The sequence below is a fragment of the Amborella trichopoda genome, chromosome 11 (assembly GCF_054954075.1).
Source record: "Amborella trichopoda isolate Santa Cruz 75 chromosome 11, AtrichopodaSantaCruz75HAP2 v2.0, whole genome shotgun sequence".
In the NCBI taxonomy this organism is placed as follows: Eukaryota; Viridiplantae; Streptophyta; class Magnoliopsida; order Amborellales; family Amborellaceae; genus Amborella; species Amborella trichopoda.
The window spans coordinates 5,439,184-5,454,184 of record NC_142346.1 but is presented as its reverse complement, the minus strand read 5'-3'; the positions used below and the strand labels follow the sequence as shown (position 1 = coordinate 5,454,184).

At 35.5% G+C, this 15,001-nt stretch overlaps 2 protein-coding genes across 2 annotated transcripts; one reads left to right on the top strand and one right to left on the bottom strand.

The window, feature by feature from the left end:
* The first annotated feature begins 2,482 nt into the window (after positions 1-2,482).
* Positions 2,483-7,062, top strand: LOC18444291 (abscisic acid 8'-hydroxylase 3). Its single transcript, XM_006854459.4, has 9 exons — positions 2,483-2,988; positions 3,825-4,143; positions 4,274-4,426; positions 4,776-5,030; positions 5,366-5,455; positions 5,561-5,639; positions 5,750-5,856; positions 5,944-6,062; positions 6,158-7,062. The coding sequence occupies exons 1-9, from the start codon at positions 2,771-2,773 to the stop codon at positions 6,282-6,284; spliced, it is 1,467 nt and encodes a 488-aa protein (XP_006854521.2). The 5' UTR covers positions 2,483-2,770; the 3' UTR covers positions 6,285-7,062.
* On the bottom strand, positions 6,363-11,384 carry LOC18444520 (serine decarboxylase). The gene is made up of 6 exons (XM_006854458.4): positions 10,919-11,384; positions 10,163-10,537; positions 8,443-8,674; positions 8,036-8,229; positions 7,812-7,948; positions 6,363-7,056 (listed from the first exon to the last, which is right to left on the bottom strand). Exons 2-6 carry the CDS (start codon positions 10,497-10,499, stop codon positions 6,490-6,492), a joined length of 1,467 nt encoding a protein of 488 aa, XP_006854520.1. The 5' UTR covers positions 10,500-10,537; positions 10,919-11,384; the 3' UTR covers positions 6,363-6,489.
* Positions 11,385-15,001: the final 3,617 nt, after the last annotated feature.

The following is a 15,001-nucleotide window of genomic DNA, read 5'->3' as shown; positions in this document are numbered from 1 at the left end:
TTACCATCGAATTCGTAGCTTCAAGAGAATGGGTACAGTAGGGGCTGGTCGTCTTTATAACGGTATCAGATAATATGTGGGACGGAAAATGGAAGAATAATTCTCTTGAATATATATTTCTATTTTTTTGTTTAAATGATAGATTTGTACACGGTATGTCGAGTAATATATCTGAGAAAGAAGGATTAACTGAGTGCACAGATATAAAATTTCATTTAAAACTTTAAAACCAAATGTAACTGCTGTCGTATCATATATTAAAGGTAAATTGTTCCAGGTGTCCAGAGACATATTTCTACATCGTCCCCCGAGGTATAAAGCATTCCTCTTTACCTCTCTAAACTGGCATGTTTATCACTGAGCTGAAGCCTAAGTAATATTAATTCTAATCAACACACAATCATGTTTGGGGCTAGAATACATTACAACAGAGAACAATCAAGAGTCACGTAAACCATGGTTTCCATTGGAAGTCTGTCATCAAGCTGGTTAGGTGTTACGCATGCATTAGACGTTGGCTTTTTTTTTTTTTGGAACATTATAAAACATTAACCTCTGAGCGTGTATTTTCGATACTAAGCCAATGAAATATATATTTATTTTCGATACTAAGCCAATGAAATATATATTTAAGAAGCAATGATTTCATGCAACGGTTGTATAGTAATATGATGTAACAACTTTCAAAAATCATGTTATGACCATTTATTTGATCCAAATTTTGAAATATATATTCTTTTCATTCTAATGAACAATCACAAAAAAAAAAAACTTGAAAACATAATCTAGAAAGTATTTTTTTAGCCCAATTAACATAGGCAGTTCATTTTGGTGAGATGCTTAGATCTAAGCTTTAGAAGGATTTTTTTATTTTCAATTTTTTTAGATGGCTTTATTACCATTAGATGAATAATGTGAAAAAAGAAAAAAATGATTTTGAACTTATAAAAGCTAAGACATTGAAATTCACCAAATGAACGGTCTATATTTGTTTTTGGAGGGGACTTATTTTGACTATATCTAAAGTTCAAATTGAACTTTTTTTTTAGGCGGGGATTGATTATTATGATGAAGAGAGTGTGTGTGCAAAATTTTGGGTCATACAAATACTCCAAAAAAGATTTTCTAAAAATGCCGTTGCGATACAGTCATTGCATGAAATCATTGCTCATATTTAAGAATAGGCGCTCTCTGAACGAGGGAGTGTCGTTGCTGCACACAAAAGCACACATGTCATCCTCCTTAATTTCTGACTTTTGTTTTAGTTCCTAGAGTCAAGCATGGGATCGAACAAGCCTCATAAATTCCCTCTTAGCGTAGAGATTATTATTATGGGTGCGGTTTGTATAAAGCCGAGGTTCTAAACAATCAAAGTAGAGCGCACCTTTAAATAGTACCGAGAAATGTGGTTTTAATACTGGAAATCTTTGTCAAAGCTTTAAATATATTTATATTTTTAATTATAAAATTTAAAGCTTAAAAAATAATGTAGATCAAGCAGATCTATGAAAACTTGAAAATTTTGAAAATGGACGGTCCAAAAATGTGTTACAAGATACACTATTTCCAAAACTTGAAATCCATTTTTTTCTCATGTCCATGCATGTGAGGATATTTGGGCATCAAAACAATATCTTCTAGTGGAAGTTTTGAGAAGAGCTCTAATTTGATTGTTTGGAGTTTTGGCTCAATTTAAACTTTTTCCTATTAATTATTACTATTACTATTACTATTACTAGTAATAGTAATAGTAATATAGTAATAGTATTAGTATTACTATTACTATTACTATTACTATTACTATTACTATTACTATTATAAACAAGAGTAAGACTGTTCAAGGTATAAAATACACTATTGGGGTAGGACCACATCCGCTTAGTGAATTTAAAATCGCTGACCCAAATCAGGATGAGGGGTGGACGATTATGGTTTGAGGATTCTGGAATCATCCCAATTCTCCATATTTATTATTTTTGGTTTCTTTATTAGCCGTAGCCTGATCCAACTTGGCAAGCAATTTCCCCAGATGGACCAGGCTAATCAGTCGGGACCGTGTAGTGTGTGGCAATCTTATTCTACAATTAAAGTTGCAACCCCTAATTTGAAACTGGTTCCTTTAGTGATATAGGCCCAGAACAATGCCACATATCAATGAGAAACAGATGAGGTAATCTAAGAATCAGCTTGTTTAACAGTTCCCAGACATTTCTTTTTTAAATCATTTGCGAGATTCCAATTTCCGTCACAAATTCTCTCACTACCAGTAATCTTTGGACTCTGGAGAATTGTTTTTTTCTTTTCAAGATTCCAATCTCTGTTACTAAATGCTTTCTGACCTTTGGACTTTGGAGCAGCCGGCCCACAAAGCATATAATATTCCCCTCGACAAATGCCATACAAATAAGGACAAGCTCCTTGAACTTCCTCTCTTCAGAAATTCCCCACATTAAACCACTTGCCTTGATTTCTCAGAAATACCAATACACAACAAACAACACGATGGTTTGCCCAATGCAACCTCACATATCCACATCCGCAGTGAAGTTCATTCCAAGACAATCCAAAAACCATATAAATCCATTCTCAGCTGTTCACAATAGAGAGAGAAGTTTAGCCATAAGAGTCGATACCTGCTGTAGAGACATTTGACAAAATGAGAATATGCTGAAAAACTTGGCCAAGATCACGAAATCACTATAAATTAGATTGTCTCGGCCACGCTTCTTAGATCATCAAATCTTGCCCAATTACCACCTAACCAGTTCTCATGGATCCTCATAGTCTCCTGATTTCCTTTGCCCTCATGGTGTTTTCATTTATCATCTCTGCATTGTTATACGTGCTAAGTTCAAGGCGAACCTTGAGGGCCATCCAAAAGATACCAGGCTCCTTAGGTTGGCCCATAATAGGAGAGAGCTTGTCTTTCATGGCAGAGTTTTCGACTCCATCTGGTATCCATGCCTTCATCCAAAAGAGGCAACAGAGGTATATTTTCTTTTACACAGCAACTAAAAATCCAAAAACTTTCAATGAACTAAAATAATTGATCACCAGTTGAGGTGATCTCCAAGAGATTCTGAATATCTTGGTGCCGCTAACGTATATCAGAAAGGTCAGGAAAAAGATAAAGGCAAGTCACAAATCAGAAAGAACTTAAGAAAAAGAAGAAATCTCTCCCACTTTTTAGTTTTAAAGGTTCCAAGAGCTTAGATTTCTAACCCTTTGGACATATTTTCTAAAAGTATGATTCTTTTTATTGGTATGTACTTCTTATGGGGTATATGCCATGCTCCGGCAGGAACAAATTTACACTTGTCCGTTAGGCAAAGGACTAACTCAGGAGGATGTTTTCAATCTCCAATTTGGGATCCACTTTAGAATCACCATAGGATTAACAAGTGCTCAATCTTGGAGCAACTTTTCACATGTTTCTCGTGTTCGATCTTGGAGCATGGTTTTCTTCGGGCAGTCACAAGCTGCCCGCTCAACTTCTTTATCTTTTTCAGATTGGTAGATAGGTTGAGTACGTTATGTGCTCAAATTTAGGGTCCAAAAAGTACTCCTATCTAGGTCTTTCCCAAAGGGAGCAAGCTTCCCATGGGAGCATATAATCTTTTCTAGTTTCTTATCAACTTGCATTGATATTCAGATCATATCGACCATTTAAGGTCATCAAAGAACAAAATAAATGGAATAGATCACAATTAAAGAAAATATTTCTGAACTTAGATAATTTTATAGTGATGTCATAAATCTGGAGATATTACTCTCTGTTTTCTGCAACTGGGGACTACAATGCTTAACACAACGGCTTGTATCAGGTACGGCAAGGTTTTCAAGACCAGCATCCTAGGGCGGCTAACCGTCTTCATGACTGGACGAGAAGCTAGCAAGATCTTGCTGTCAGGGAAAGATGGGTTAGTTAGCTTGAATCTTTTCTACACAGGAAAGCAAGTTATGGGACCTACTAGCTTGCTTCAAACCACTGGTGAGGAGCACAAAAGGCTTCGTAGACTAATAGGAGAACCTCTCTGTTTGGATGCTCTCAAGAAATATCTACCTTTCATCGACTCTCTAGCTTCTGATACACTGGACCAATGGGCTGGACGGACTGTATTTGTCCTCGAAGAAGCTTCAAGCGTAAGTCAAAACCATACTCCTGTGTTTTGTTTTTGGATTCTTGAAAAAAGCTTTGGAGTTTGGTTACAAACAAAAACAATAGCAATGGTTACCTAATTTTGAGAGTACTGTGGATAATTTGTGCTGACAGTTCACGCTAAAGGTTATTGGGCATATCATAATGAGCTTGGAGTCGCATGGTGAGGAGCAAGAGAATTTCAGAAACAACTTTAAGACTATATCTTCAGCTTTTGCTACCTTGCCTCTCAAAATTCCAGGCTTTGCATTCTACAAGGGCATCAAGGTATTGTTCAGGAAATGGCTTTCACTTCTCTATGATATGTCACAACCCATTTTCAAAGAGAGGAAGGCGTTTGTAATGTTTAGTCAACGATAAACACAATAACACTGCAGTACAATAAATGAAATCCCTTGGATCTTAAATGCAAATGCATGCCATCAAGAAGCATTGAGGAGGTTTACATAAGGCCCCAAGCCTACATGAGGAAAGTTCAATGGAACTTCCCGATATCTATTGATGAACTATTTTCTGCTCTAGCTCTTTTGCAGGATAAGAGGTCCCTCATCATTTCATATTCCTGTGATGAGCAGGAATGGGGCTTATAATAAGTTGCTATTTCCAACTTGTGCAGGCAAGGGATCGTATGTATTCCATGTTGGACATTATAATTCACAAAAGGAGGTCCGGAGAGAAAATCAGTGATGATTTTTTACAATCACTGATAACAAACTACAGCACCAGAACAGAAGAAGATAGGCTCACAGATTCACAGTTGAAAGACAACATATTGACTCTATTAATAGCAGGTCATGATACCACAACTGCAGCTCTTACCTGGGTGATCAAATTCCTAGAGGAAAATCCAATTGCCCTGCAAAAAGTTAGGGTAAGGAAATTCGCAAGTATACTACAATTTTACTGACACTGTTAAATAATAATACCGCAAGGATATATCCACCATCTATTCCCACCGAAGGATGGTTGGAGATTAAGAGTATCCAGATGAATATTCTGGCTCCTGTAATCTTTAACTATCGGTGATTGCAAACAGATGGTAGATGTATCCTATCCCTGGAATACCAATATAAGAGTCTCATGGAGCATAGTACGCTTCCAATCCCAAATCCTTCTTAAACAAATTTAAGTTTATGGTTCCATGGACCCAAGAGCATGATAATAGCAACTAACAGGAAGAGTATCAATCTTCTCAAAAAAAAACAGGAAGAGCATCAACAAATATGGGAAAGGAGGAGGGATGGCATCCCACAGCTCAGCTGGTCCGAAGTTAATAACATGCCTTATACCAACAAAGTAAGCTTAGCATTACCTTAGTGTACTAAAAGGAAAAGATTTGCTAGTGAATTACCTAGCTTCGATTCTACAAACTTCATCACCTGGTATTCTTCCAATTGACAGGTTATCAATGAAACATTGAGGATAGCAACAATCCTGCCATGGAACTCAAGGAAAGCAGCCCAAGACTTCGAAATTGATGGTCCAAATATGCACCTTTCCTTTCCTCTCTAACAGTTGAATTTATCATTTACCATTTTCAAATCTATCAACTTCACATGGATCTAATACTGAAAATTGAGCTTGTTCCAGGGTATGAAATCAAGAAGGGATGGTCCATAAACTTGGATGTTGTCTCTGTGCACCACGATCCCAACCTTTTTATGGACCCCGAGAAATTTGACCCATCCAGATTTGATGTAAATTTCCACTAGTGACATAATCCTCTCCCTAATCATGTGTTCTACATAAAACTACATAAAACTAACTTGTGGCTTCTTTTGCAGAAATCGTTGAAACCTTTCAGCTTTCTTGGATTTGGCGGCGGACCTCGTATGTGTCCAGGAATTAACTTGGCCAGACTTGAAATTTCTGTTTTCATCCATCAACTACTTTGCAGATACAAGTAAGAGAGAGAGAAAAAGAGGGAGAGAAAGAGAGCTGTTCTTCCTGTCTAAAATAATGCTGAAGTCTCTCTCAAAATACTCAATGGAATTGCAGGTGGAAGCCACTGAGCAGAGACAACTCCTTGCATCCCACACTAGTTCGCATGCCAAAGAGCAAATACCCGATTGTTGTTGAGCCTTGTTGCCTTCCACATAACCACAATCCCGAAGGAAAACAATAGGACAGCTCCCACATAAATCCAGATTAGATTACCAAATTAAAAAAAAAACAGAAAAAAAAGGAAACTATAGAGCAGAGAGAATAAAACAGACATTCTATTCATATTCCCCAGGAGAACTTCAGTCTCTTACTACAACAACAACTAGGACTACTACCACCATTACAACAAGCAAAATAAATCAGAAAGCCATGGCGTGAAACAGGCATCAGTTGTGACGAGCACAAGCACAATTCTCAGCCCCAATTTCATCAGCAATGCAAGGAGCTTGGGCCTTCCCATCCTTGAACCAAGTTGACCTCTTCGCAGTCAACTCTTTCACAAAATCATCAAGCTTCTCTATGGTGATATTCGGCATTACAACAGCATGTGCAATGTTCCCCTGACAAGCCAGCTGCCACCTTCGAACAAATTCCTCATCTTGTGGCCTTTCAAACACCACTGTACTGCTCAGCTCGTTGAGCATGGCACTGATTCCTTCACTTCTAAGGCAATCTTTCAAATAATGGGCATTTCTTAAGCATTTTTGCACTTCTTTTTGGAACCCACGATAGCCCTTTCTATTGAGAGTGTACCATAAAAAGATGGGTGCATGACCATTTCGGCTGCCCATGATGGTGGCATCCCTAGAAGCGAGATATTCGACGTTCCTAGAGAGGGCATTGATGTGGTCCAGCCTGGTTATTTGAACCCCACATGGCATAGGGCAGCCAACAAACTTGTGCCCAGATACGCTCACGCTACCGATAGGCTTCTTAAAGCTGACTTTTGGTGCCTGTTTACTTGAGGATAATCAGTACAAAAGTTTTACAAGCAAGAAAAATCCAAAAGCTCATTTCTTATTACCATGAGTGCATATGCGTATGGATAAAGGGTGTTTTATAGGATGCACCATCGTAATAGGGAACCTTAATAATGTTTTTGTTTTTTAACACAAAAAATATCTCTTCCAAAAAATTTTGCCATTTTTTGCCCTAAACTGCCTAATAATTACCTTGTCAGTAGGTTATTTCAAATGCAGGAGGGTGCATGTTGTAATTTAATTTCCTCCTAATTTAACTCTAATTTTAAAATCAAAAGAATCTTTAATAAACCAGATTTCATACTTGAAAGATTGGCGATACAATTATTGAATTACAACATATAATTAAAATCTGAGACGTACTCCTGCTTAACTTAAGCATTACACATTCAATGAGATTAGTCCATTGGTGTAATCACCATCCAAAGACAAGAAGGATGGTGATGGAGGAGTGGGACCCGATAGAACAGGACATGACACCAAATAGTCCTATTCTCCTCCATCATCAACATTGTATGCATGCATGCGCGAGTATGCATGCAAAACTATAAAAGTGCAAGTTTGAGAACGTTTTGGAGCACGACTTGGATAGATGGCTAATCCTTGATTTAACATCACAGTGTGGACAAGCTTGAAACGCTGTGTACATGTGCCTTATTTTGTGGGCCTCAGCCGCATGAAAGCATGAAATGTGATACACGAGTATCTATACACGTGTCGAAGCATACCCGTTTCACGAAAGGCATCATGAGCCCAAACAGGGCACCATCACAGTGAATGTAGAACCGGTCATGGTTAAATCCAGTGTCTTCAAGGATCTTAATGACCAAATCCAGATCATCAACAGCTCCCTTGACAGTTGTACCTGCACAATTCAGAAAACATAGTGAAAATGAGCTTTCTGGCAATAAAAAAATATGGAAATTCCCTGATTAAAATTCTGAGGAATCACCAATATTAACGTTGATGATGGCTGGCTTGTCCTTGTTCTGAAGGAGTTTAGCTCGAAAATCGGTACAGTCAATCTCACCAGAGACCAGAGTATTGACCATAACACAATCCATTCGGTACATTCGTGCAGCTTTGAAAACAGAATAATGGGATTCCTTCGAGGCATAGAGAATTCCATCAGGAAAAACTTCCCTCCTGCAAAAGGAGTAAATAGGGATTCAGTTCTTCCTAGAAAATAGTGCCAAAAAAAAAAAACAATGTTCCCAGTCTCGGGAAGACTACCAAATAACTGAGCCAAGATTAACAGGGTTAATACAGTAACGAAGACAAACACTAAAATTAAACAAACAATAGAATGAAAAGTTAAATTAAACAAACCATAGAATGAAAAGTTTATTGCTTACTTACCCAACTAAAATGCCATGCAAATTGCCCTCTGTTCCACAATTTGTTATGTAACCCCAGTATTCGTTCCTCTCCAATTCCCAGAGACGAGCGAACCAATCGAGAACCCCGACTTCAAACTGTCTTGAATGAACTCCATAGTTGCTCTCAATAAATGGATCGCCCAGGTTGTTGATAGAGAAATGTTGCAGTTGTGCGAGAGCACCATAATCAAAGTCCAGATTGTAAGGATAACCTGAAATAAGATTGATCAGAACATTAGCACAGAAAAGTAATAAGAGAAAGTTGGATAGCACTAAAACAGTCAAAAAGAAAAAGGAAAAAGAAGCTCTGGTCACCGTTATTGACTTCGTGCAAGTGAAGCTTATAAGAAATATGAGATATGAAATGCTGTAAAGTAAACAGGAAAATTAGACATGCTGGTCACAATACTGTTATGAGCAGTATACACGTAGTAAGGTACTAAAACATATCCAGGTTTATAAAAGTTATATCACCAATTGGGAAAGCATAAAAGAGTATATTGACTGGGTGCCCTAAACCAAGATAGGAACCTAGGACGGAAACCAATGTCAAAGAAAGGCAAATACTCCTGTGGTTAAAAACAATTACTCATCCTTCATACACAGTCAAAAAATAATCATAAGATTGAAATATTCATTTCGCCAGTAAACACATTAAGTAAACTTGCACATGATGAGATCAATAATTCTTAAACATTTAGGAATCACAAAGTAACAAGGCAAATTGTGCATATATTTGGTGCATGGAAGGTCCAAAACAGAGTGGAACTACTCCCCCAAACCAGACAACATTTGAGCCTCCAACAAATGCATATTCATTTTGGCTTGATATTTGATATGTCTGGTTGAGTTGATTGATTCGATAATTGATAGGTAGGGACGATAAGCCAGAATAAAATTTAAAGGAACTTAAGACTGCAACTTAAGAATGAAAACGCCCACTCTTCCCAAACTGAGGACCTGTTTGGAAATCTTACCAGGTGTAGATTATCTTTATTATCTGTATAATCTGCATGATATTAATTTGATAGGTATGGACGATAAGCCAGAGTAAAATTTAAATGAACTTAAGACTGCAACTTAAGAATGAAAAAGCCCATTAAAGGGAGAGGGCTTCCCTAAATGCAACAATTCAATCTCTTCCCAAACTGAGGGCCTGTTTGGATGACAGTTAATCTTACCAGGAGTAGATTATCTTTTTCATCTGTATAATCTGCATCATATTAATTTGTTAGCTGCTTGGTACATATCTTGTATTACAACGTATTAATTTCCAGCTATTTTTAGTTTTTCTGGTTAAAAACATATGAATTTGATCAATTTACTTTGAATAAAGTGAAAAACCTTTCAGAAAGGTTAATGCATATGTAAAACTGCCAGCAAGTTTATCTCAGGTAATTTTATGAGGAACACAGTCAAAAACATATAATTCATTTCAGGACTAATTTTTTGAGTGAATTGTCAGTGACAATGAGTACATCCAAAAAGCCCAAAATTACTTTAGCAAATTAAAGAAATTGAAATGAAGAACAAGAGTAGCACAAAACCATTATCAAGAGAAACCCATGGACGATATCATAAACCAAAGCATAGACATTCTACCGGTTAAAAGTTAAAAACACTAATTTCTAAACCAAAGGATTTGATTATCTATTTAATCCATATTTGATTGAGAGAAGACAGAATTGAGAAACTCATACCCAGATGGTGTCTGGTCCTCTCGATGAGAGACTTCCGATACCTCGCCAAAATGCTGGCCATACAAGCCTCCCTGTCTCCTGTAACCTCATCATCAGCATCAGGTTCTGTAACTTCAAGGCAACTCGTGTGCACATTCCTTCCGAGAACAATCTCCCTTTTACCTGAAACTAAAGTACTGTTCTCACCATTGTCTGCACCATCTTCATTTTTCAGATGCAAAGGCACCTTAATTTTCTTGGGATTTAACTCCTCTGGTAAAGGCTCAACGTTCTCAGCCATATACTCCTTCACGATTCCATTCACTACATCTGAGACGGTCTCCACGCTTCCTACCATTTCTTCTTTCCAGATGTAAAAGATCCTATAAAGAAGGCCTACAAATTCGAGGAAGGACCTAGAAATCAGTTTTCATGTCCGACTTTTAAGGTCATGCCCAGTCACTAAGCTAGAAAGCAGAAAATCTAGGATATAGGCTAGAATCCAAAAGATGTAGAAATTTTTAGAGCAAAATGAAGAGAAAGGAAAAGATGAAGGTAATGTCGCAGACTCCGGTAAAATCTTAAATCTTAGTTGTTGTTTTTTTTTTTTTTGCTATATACTGTTTGTGTTCTTCACCAAAATTTTAAGTTTACTGAGAATTTGTGAATGAAATTTTGGGGAGAAGAGGAGTTGTAGGAAAAATGGTTTTGTATCCTATGAAGTTAAGTGTTTTTCTGATGGATTAAAAAGGAGGTACTGATATTCGAGAGCCTTACTTGAGAAATACACAATATGTAGCCACAAAAACCCTGATATTTGACCGAAAAGCTTCAGATGCGAGACTTTTTCAGCCAATATTCAGAGGAAAATGCCTCAAAATCAGGGATCAAGAACAAAACGCAAGGAACGCCAAGGTTTCGTGGTTTGTTGGCGTAATGGAGGTTATACGACCCAAAAAGCTGAAGGCTTTCCTAAAAAAATTGGGGTTTTCACCAATACAGGTAAAATCAACAACAAATTATATCGTTAAAGGCTAGGGTTTTAGCAGGTTCAGAACCAAGGAAAGAAAAAAATGGTCTTTAATGGTGAAATAAAGAAATGAAGGATAGGGCTTTCGTTACAAAGTAGGGTTTCTCGCGGAGTTCTGGTTCAGAATCTGCAGTACATCACAAAAGTTTAATGGCAAGGGTTTCTTCTCATATTCTGAACCAGCAAAGGAGAGAGGCGTGGCTTACAATTGAGAGGGGGAAGCCTCGCACTCAGTGCTCTTATTTATAGGAAGAGCGAGTCGACCAAGCTGACTGACTCGAGGAAGAAAGGGTGGGACCAGAGCGACTGAACAATTGGACGTAGATGACGAAATATAGGTGGTGCCGAAATATTTGACGAAATTTCGGTTTCCATTTATCGAGGCCATTGTCGTAAAATTTAGAGCACCCAAAAGATTCCATCTTGCCTCGTACGAGGCTCGAAGAGAGACAAATCAGATTTTCTTTTTCAAGGAATTTTGGTTTCGGACCCTGTTTTTTAGCTGCCAAAACCGTATACGTAGAAATGAGGTCCCCTTAATAAATTTATTTTTGAGATGGATTTTAAGCCTCAATTTTTTTTAAAAATGTAATCTCTAACATGGAGATCATAAATATAAAATAAATAAATAAATTTTTAAAACTTAAAAAAATAATTCTAATAAGAAAACATTTTGACCATTAATTTCTATTGTTTCTAGATAGAATACCTACTTGCATCCATTTTTAAGATAGATGCTGTATATTTTTTGAACCGTAGATGTAGAAATACCGTCCCACATGCATGAAACAACTTTCCTTCGGTCCCTGGTTTCTTTTATGGGTGTGATTTGTAGAAGGCTCTTTTATGGGTGTGATTGTATGAGGCTGAGGTCCTAAACAATCAAAGTACGGCGCACTTTCGTAGAGTGTCGAAAGATGTTGTTTCAACATTGGAAATTTTTGTGGTGGATTGAAAGTTTATTTTCATCTTTAATTATAAAATTTAAAGTATAAAAAATATTGTAGATAGAGCAAAATATTGTAGATAGAGCAGATCAATGAACGTTTGAAAATTTAAAAAAATTGATAGTGTGAAAATGTATTAAAAGATGCACTATTTTCAAGAATTGAAATCTATTTTTCTCATGTCTATTGATCTTGAGGTTGCGGTGATCAATTTGAGGATTTTTTAACATCAGAATAACCTCTTCTAGTGAAATTTTTTACTTGCGCCTTAATTTGGTTGTTTAGGCCCCGCTTTATATAAAAAAATTGTTTCTTTTAGATTTTGGAGTTAAAATATAATTTATATTTTTTGTTTAGTTCAAAATAACTTTTAAAAAATAAAAATTAATTTATATTATTCTACACTCGAACCTAGTTTTTCTATAAAAAAATGTATTCATATTTTGCCACAGTAAGACGTTACAAAATGAAAGGCAATTTTTTTGAGTTTCGGCATCCAAACTCAAATCACTATTCTTTTCTTCTTTTTTTTTGTAAAAAATATGGTCCACAAACTGGATGATAAATGCTTTGAGTTTCACAATCCAATGTCCAAACTCAAATCATTATATTTTCTTTTTACCAAAGAAAAATGTTCACATATGAATCTTTTGACGCGTTTTTGAGTAGGAGGAAATTAGGAATTTTGGATATGTGAAATACATAAAAAATCTATTAGATTTTCTACATCAAGGGTTTTTATCCCCAATTCCTCAAATCTCATATTTGGATATACACTAGAAAATTAATAGATTCCTTACAATTATTTCATGTCTATTGTTTTGTATGGATTTTTCAAGTTGTACTATTTTTTAAAAAAAGGTGAACAAAAATTAATAATTTCATCAAACGTGATCATTAATTAAATAATTAGAGTGGGAAATGACCTTGTGAGACCCTCCCACATCCATGTGTGTAGGACTTCAAAAGATTACATTTAAATTTGGTACAAATATCTAAAAAAGTTAAATCCCATATCTATATAATAACTTTTCTAGAGATTTATGCCAAATTTAATGGTGATCTTTTGAGGTCCTATACACATGGGTGTGGGAGGGTCTCATAAGATCATTACTCAATTAGTATACAATAGTTACATTTAGTAATTTCATGGAACATGATTCTTAATCAAATAATTGGTATACAACAATAAAATTGGCAAACTACTACAATTATTTAATAAGGGCAAGCTATGCTTCCCCTACAACATAAAACTTATATACTTCCCCTTATCCAACCGTCCATTCTAAATGGAGGGCTAAGATTACTCCAATCACAGTGTCACGTCTCTACACTATTTTATTTTTAATTTTTTTTCTATAAACTATTTTGACATCAAATTTTGGACGTTCAATCCTCTATTAAACTCGCACTAAAGAAAAATATAAAACAAATATTTTTTATAGGTATTTTGGTCATTATATTTTATCGAAAAATTATTTTTTATATTTTTTATAGGTGCGTCCCAATGAGAAGATGGCACGTACCAAATTTCATATTCATACAATTTGTATAAAAAACCTAAAAATAAAATACTTTGAGACATCGGATCCAAGATCAAATGGTGAGTGGCGCTCTTGATCAAAATTGAATACCTGGCTGGTAGGGAAAGCATAGATCTTCTATGCAGTAGGGGAAGTATAAAAACCTTTCCCATTTAATAATACATGAGATTTTAAGAAAAAACAAAAATATTAATTGAAACAATTCTATTTAATAAATCATTATTTTTAAAATATGAATATTTAAAAAGTGGGTTGATTTAATAAAATAATATTATTTAATAATATGACATTTATTTAAAATTCCATGATTAATTTACAAAAAGAAATATTTACTAAAATATAAATATTTATTAAAGTATAGTTAATTAGCAAAAACATGCTTATCTAAAAAATATGGTGCTTATTAAAAATAAATATTTTATAAAATACAGTTATTTAACAATGCATAATTACTCAATAAAATATAATTTGGCATGGCCCCGACAAGCCAAAATAATCAGAAACAATCCAAAAATGGTCATGATCAATAGGGTGTGACTATCCAGACTATCCATACCATAATATATACATATATAGATATATATATATATATATATATATAGGAAAAACCTAAAAAATTATTATAGGTGAAGTGCTATAGTGTTTTGCCACTGTTACAGACTTGCTATGTCCATGGTGGGTCATTGAACGGATCCACAACAGACGGTGTGCTGTTCGTTGCGGTTCCGCATATTTTTTTTATTGTTACGGACCTAGCATATCAGTGATGGTACTGCCACAAACATACTAGGTTTGTGGTGGTTGAAAAACGCCCGCCGCCTGTTTTTTTTGGACGGTGTTAAGCCTATGGGTGAAAATACTATTCATTTTCGGCGATAGGCGTTGAATAGATGCTTCTATATATCTATAAATATATATAGGGTTATGTTAGGGTTCTCATATTATGGAGTAATTTACTATTGTACTCAACAAATTTCGGACACTTCTATACCCTTATTTTATACATTGAGTATTTTTTTAATAAGGATATTTTTGGTCATTAGGAGGGTTGAGACGTCATCCACATGACCCATTATATATATATATATATATATATTATAACTTTCATGAATCCATACATCACCCATATGCATATAAAACAACCACTGGACTTTGAAACATGGAAATTAAAAAAAACAAGTTTTCGAGTGGAAATGAAATCTTGGAAAAACAATATAGACTTGCAAGGTTTTAATTTTCTTGATTTTTATATCCTAGTCATTGAGATCAGCAAACAGTGGATTTTTCTAATCTCTTCGATCTTAAGAATTCAGACCCCAAAACTTAAAAAAAATCTTAT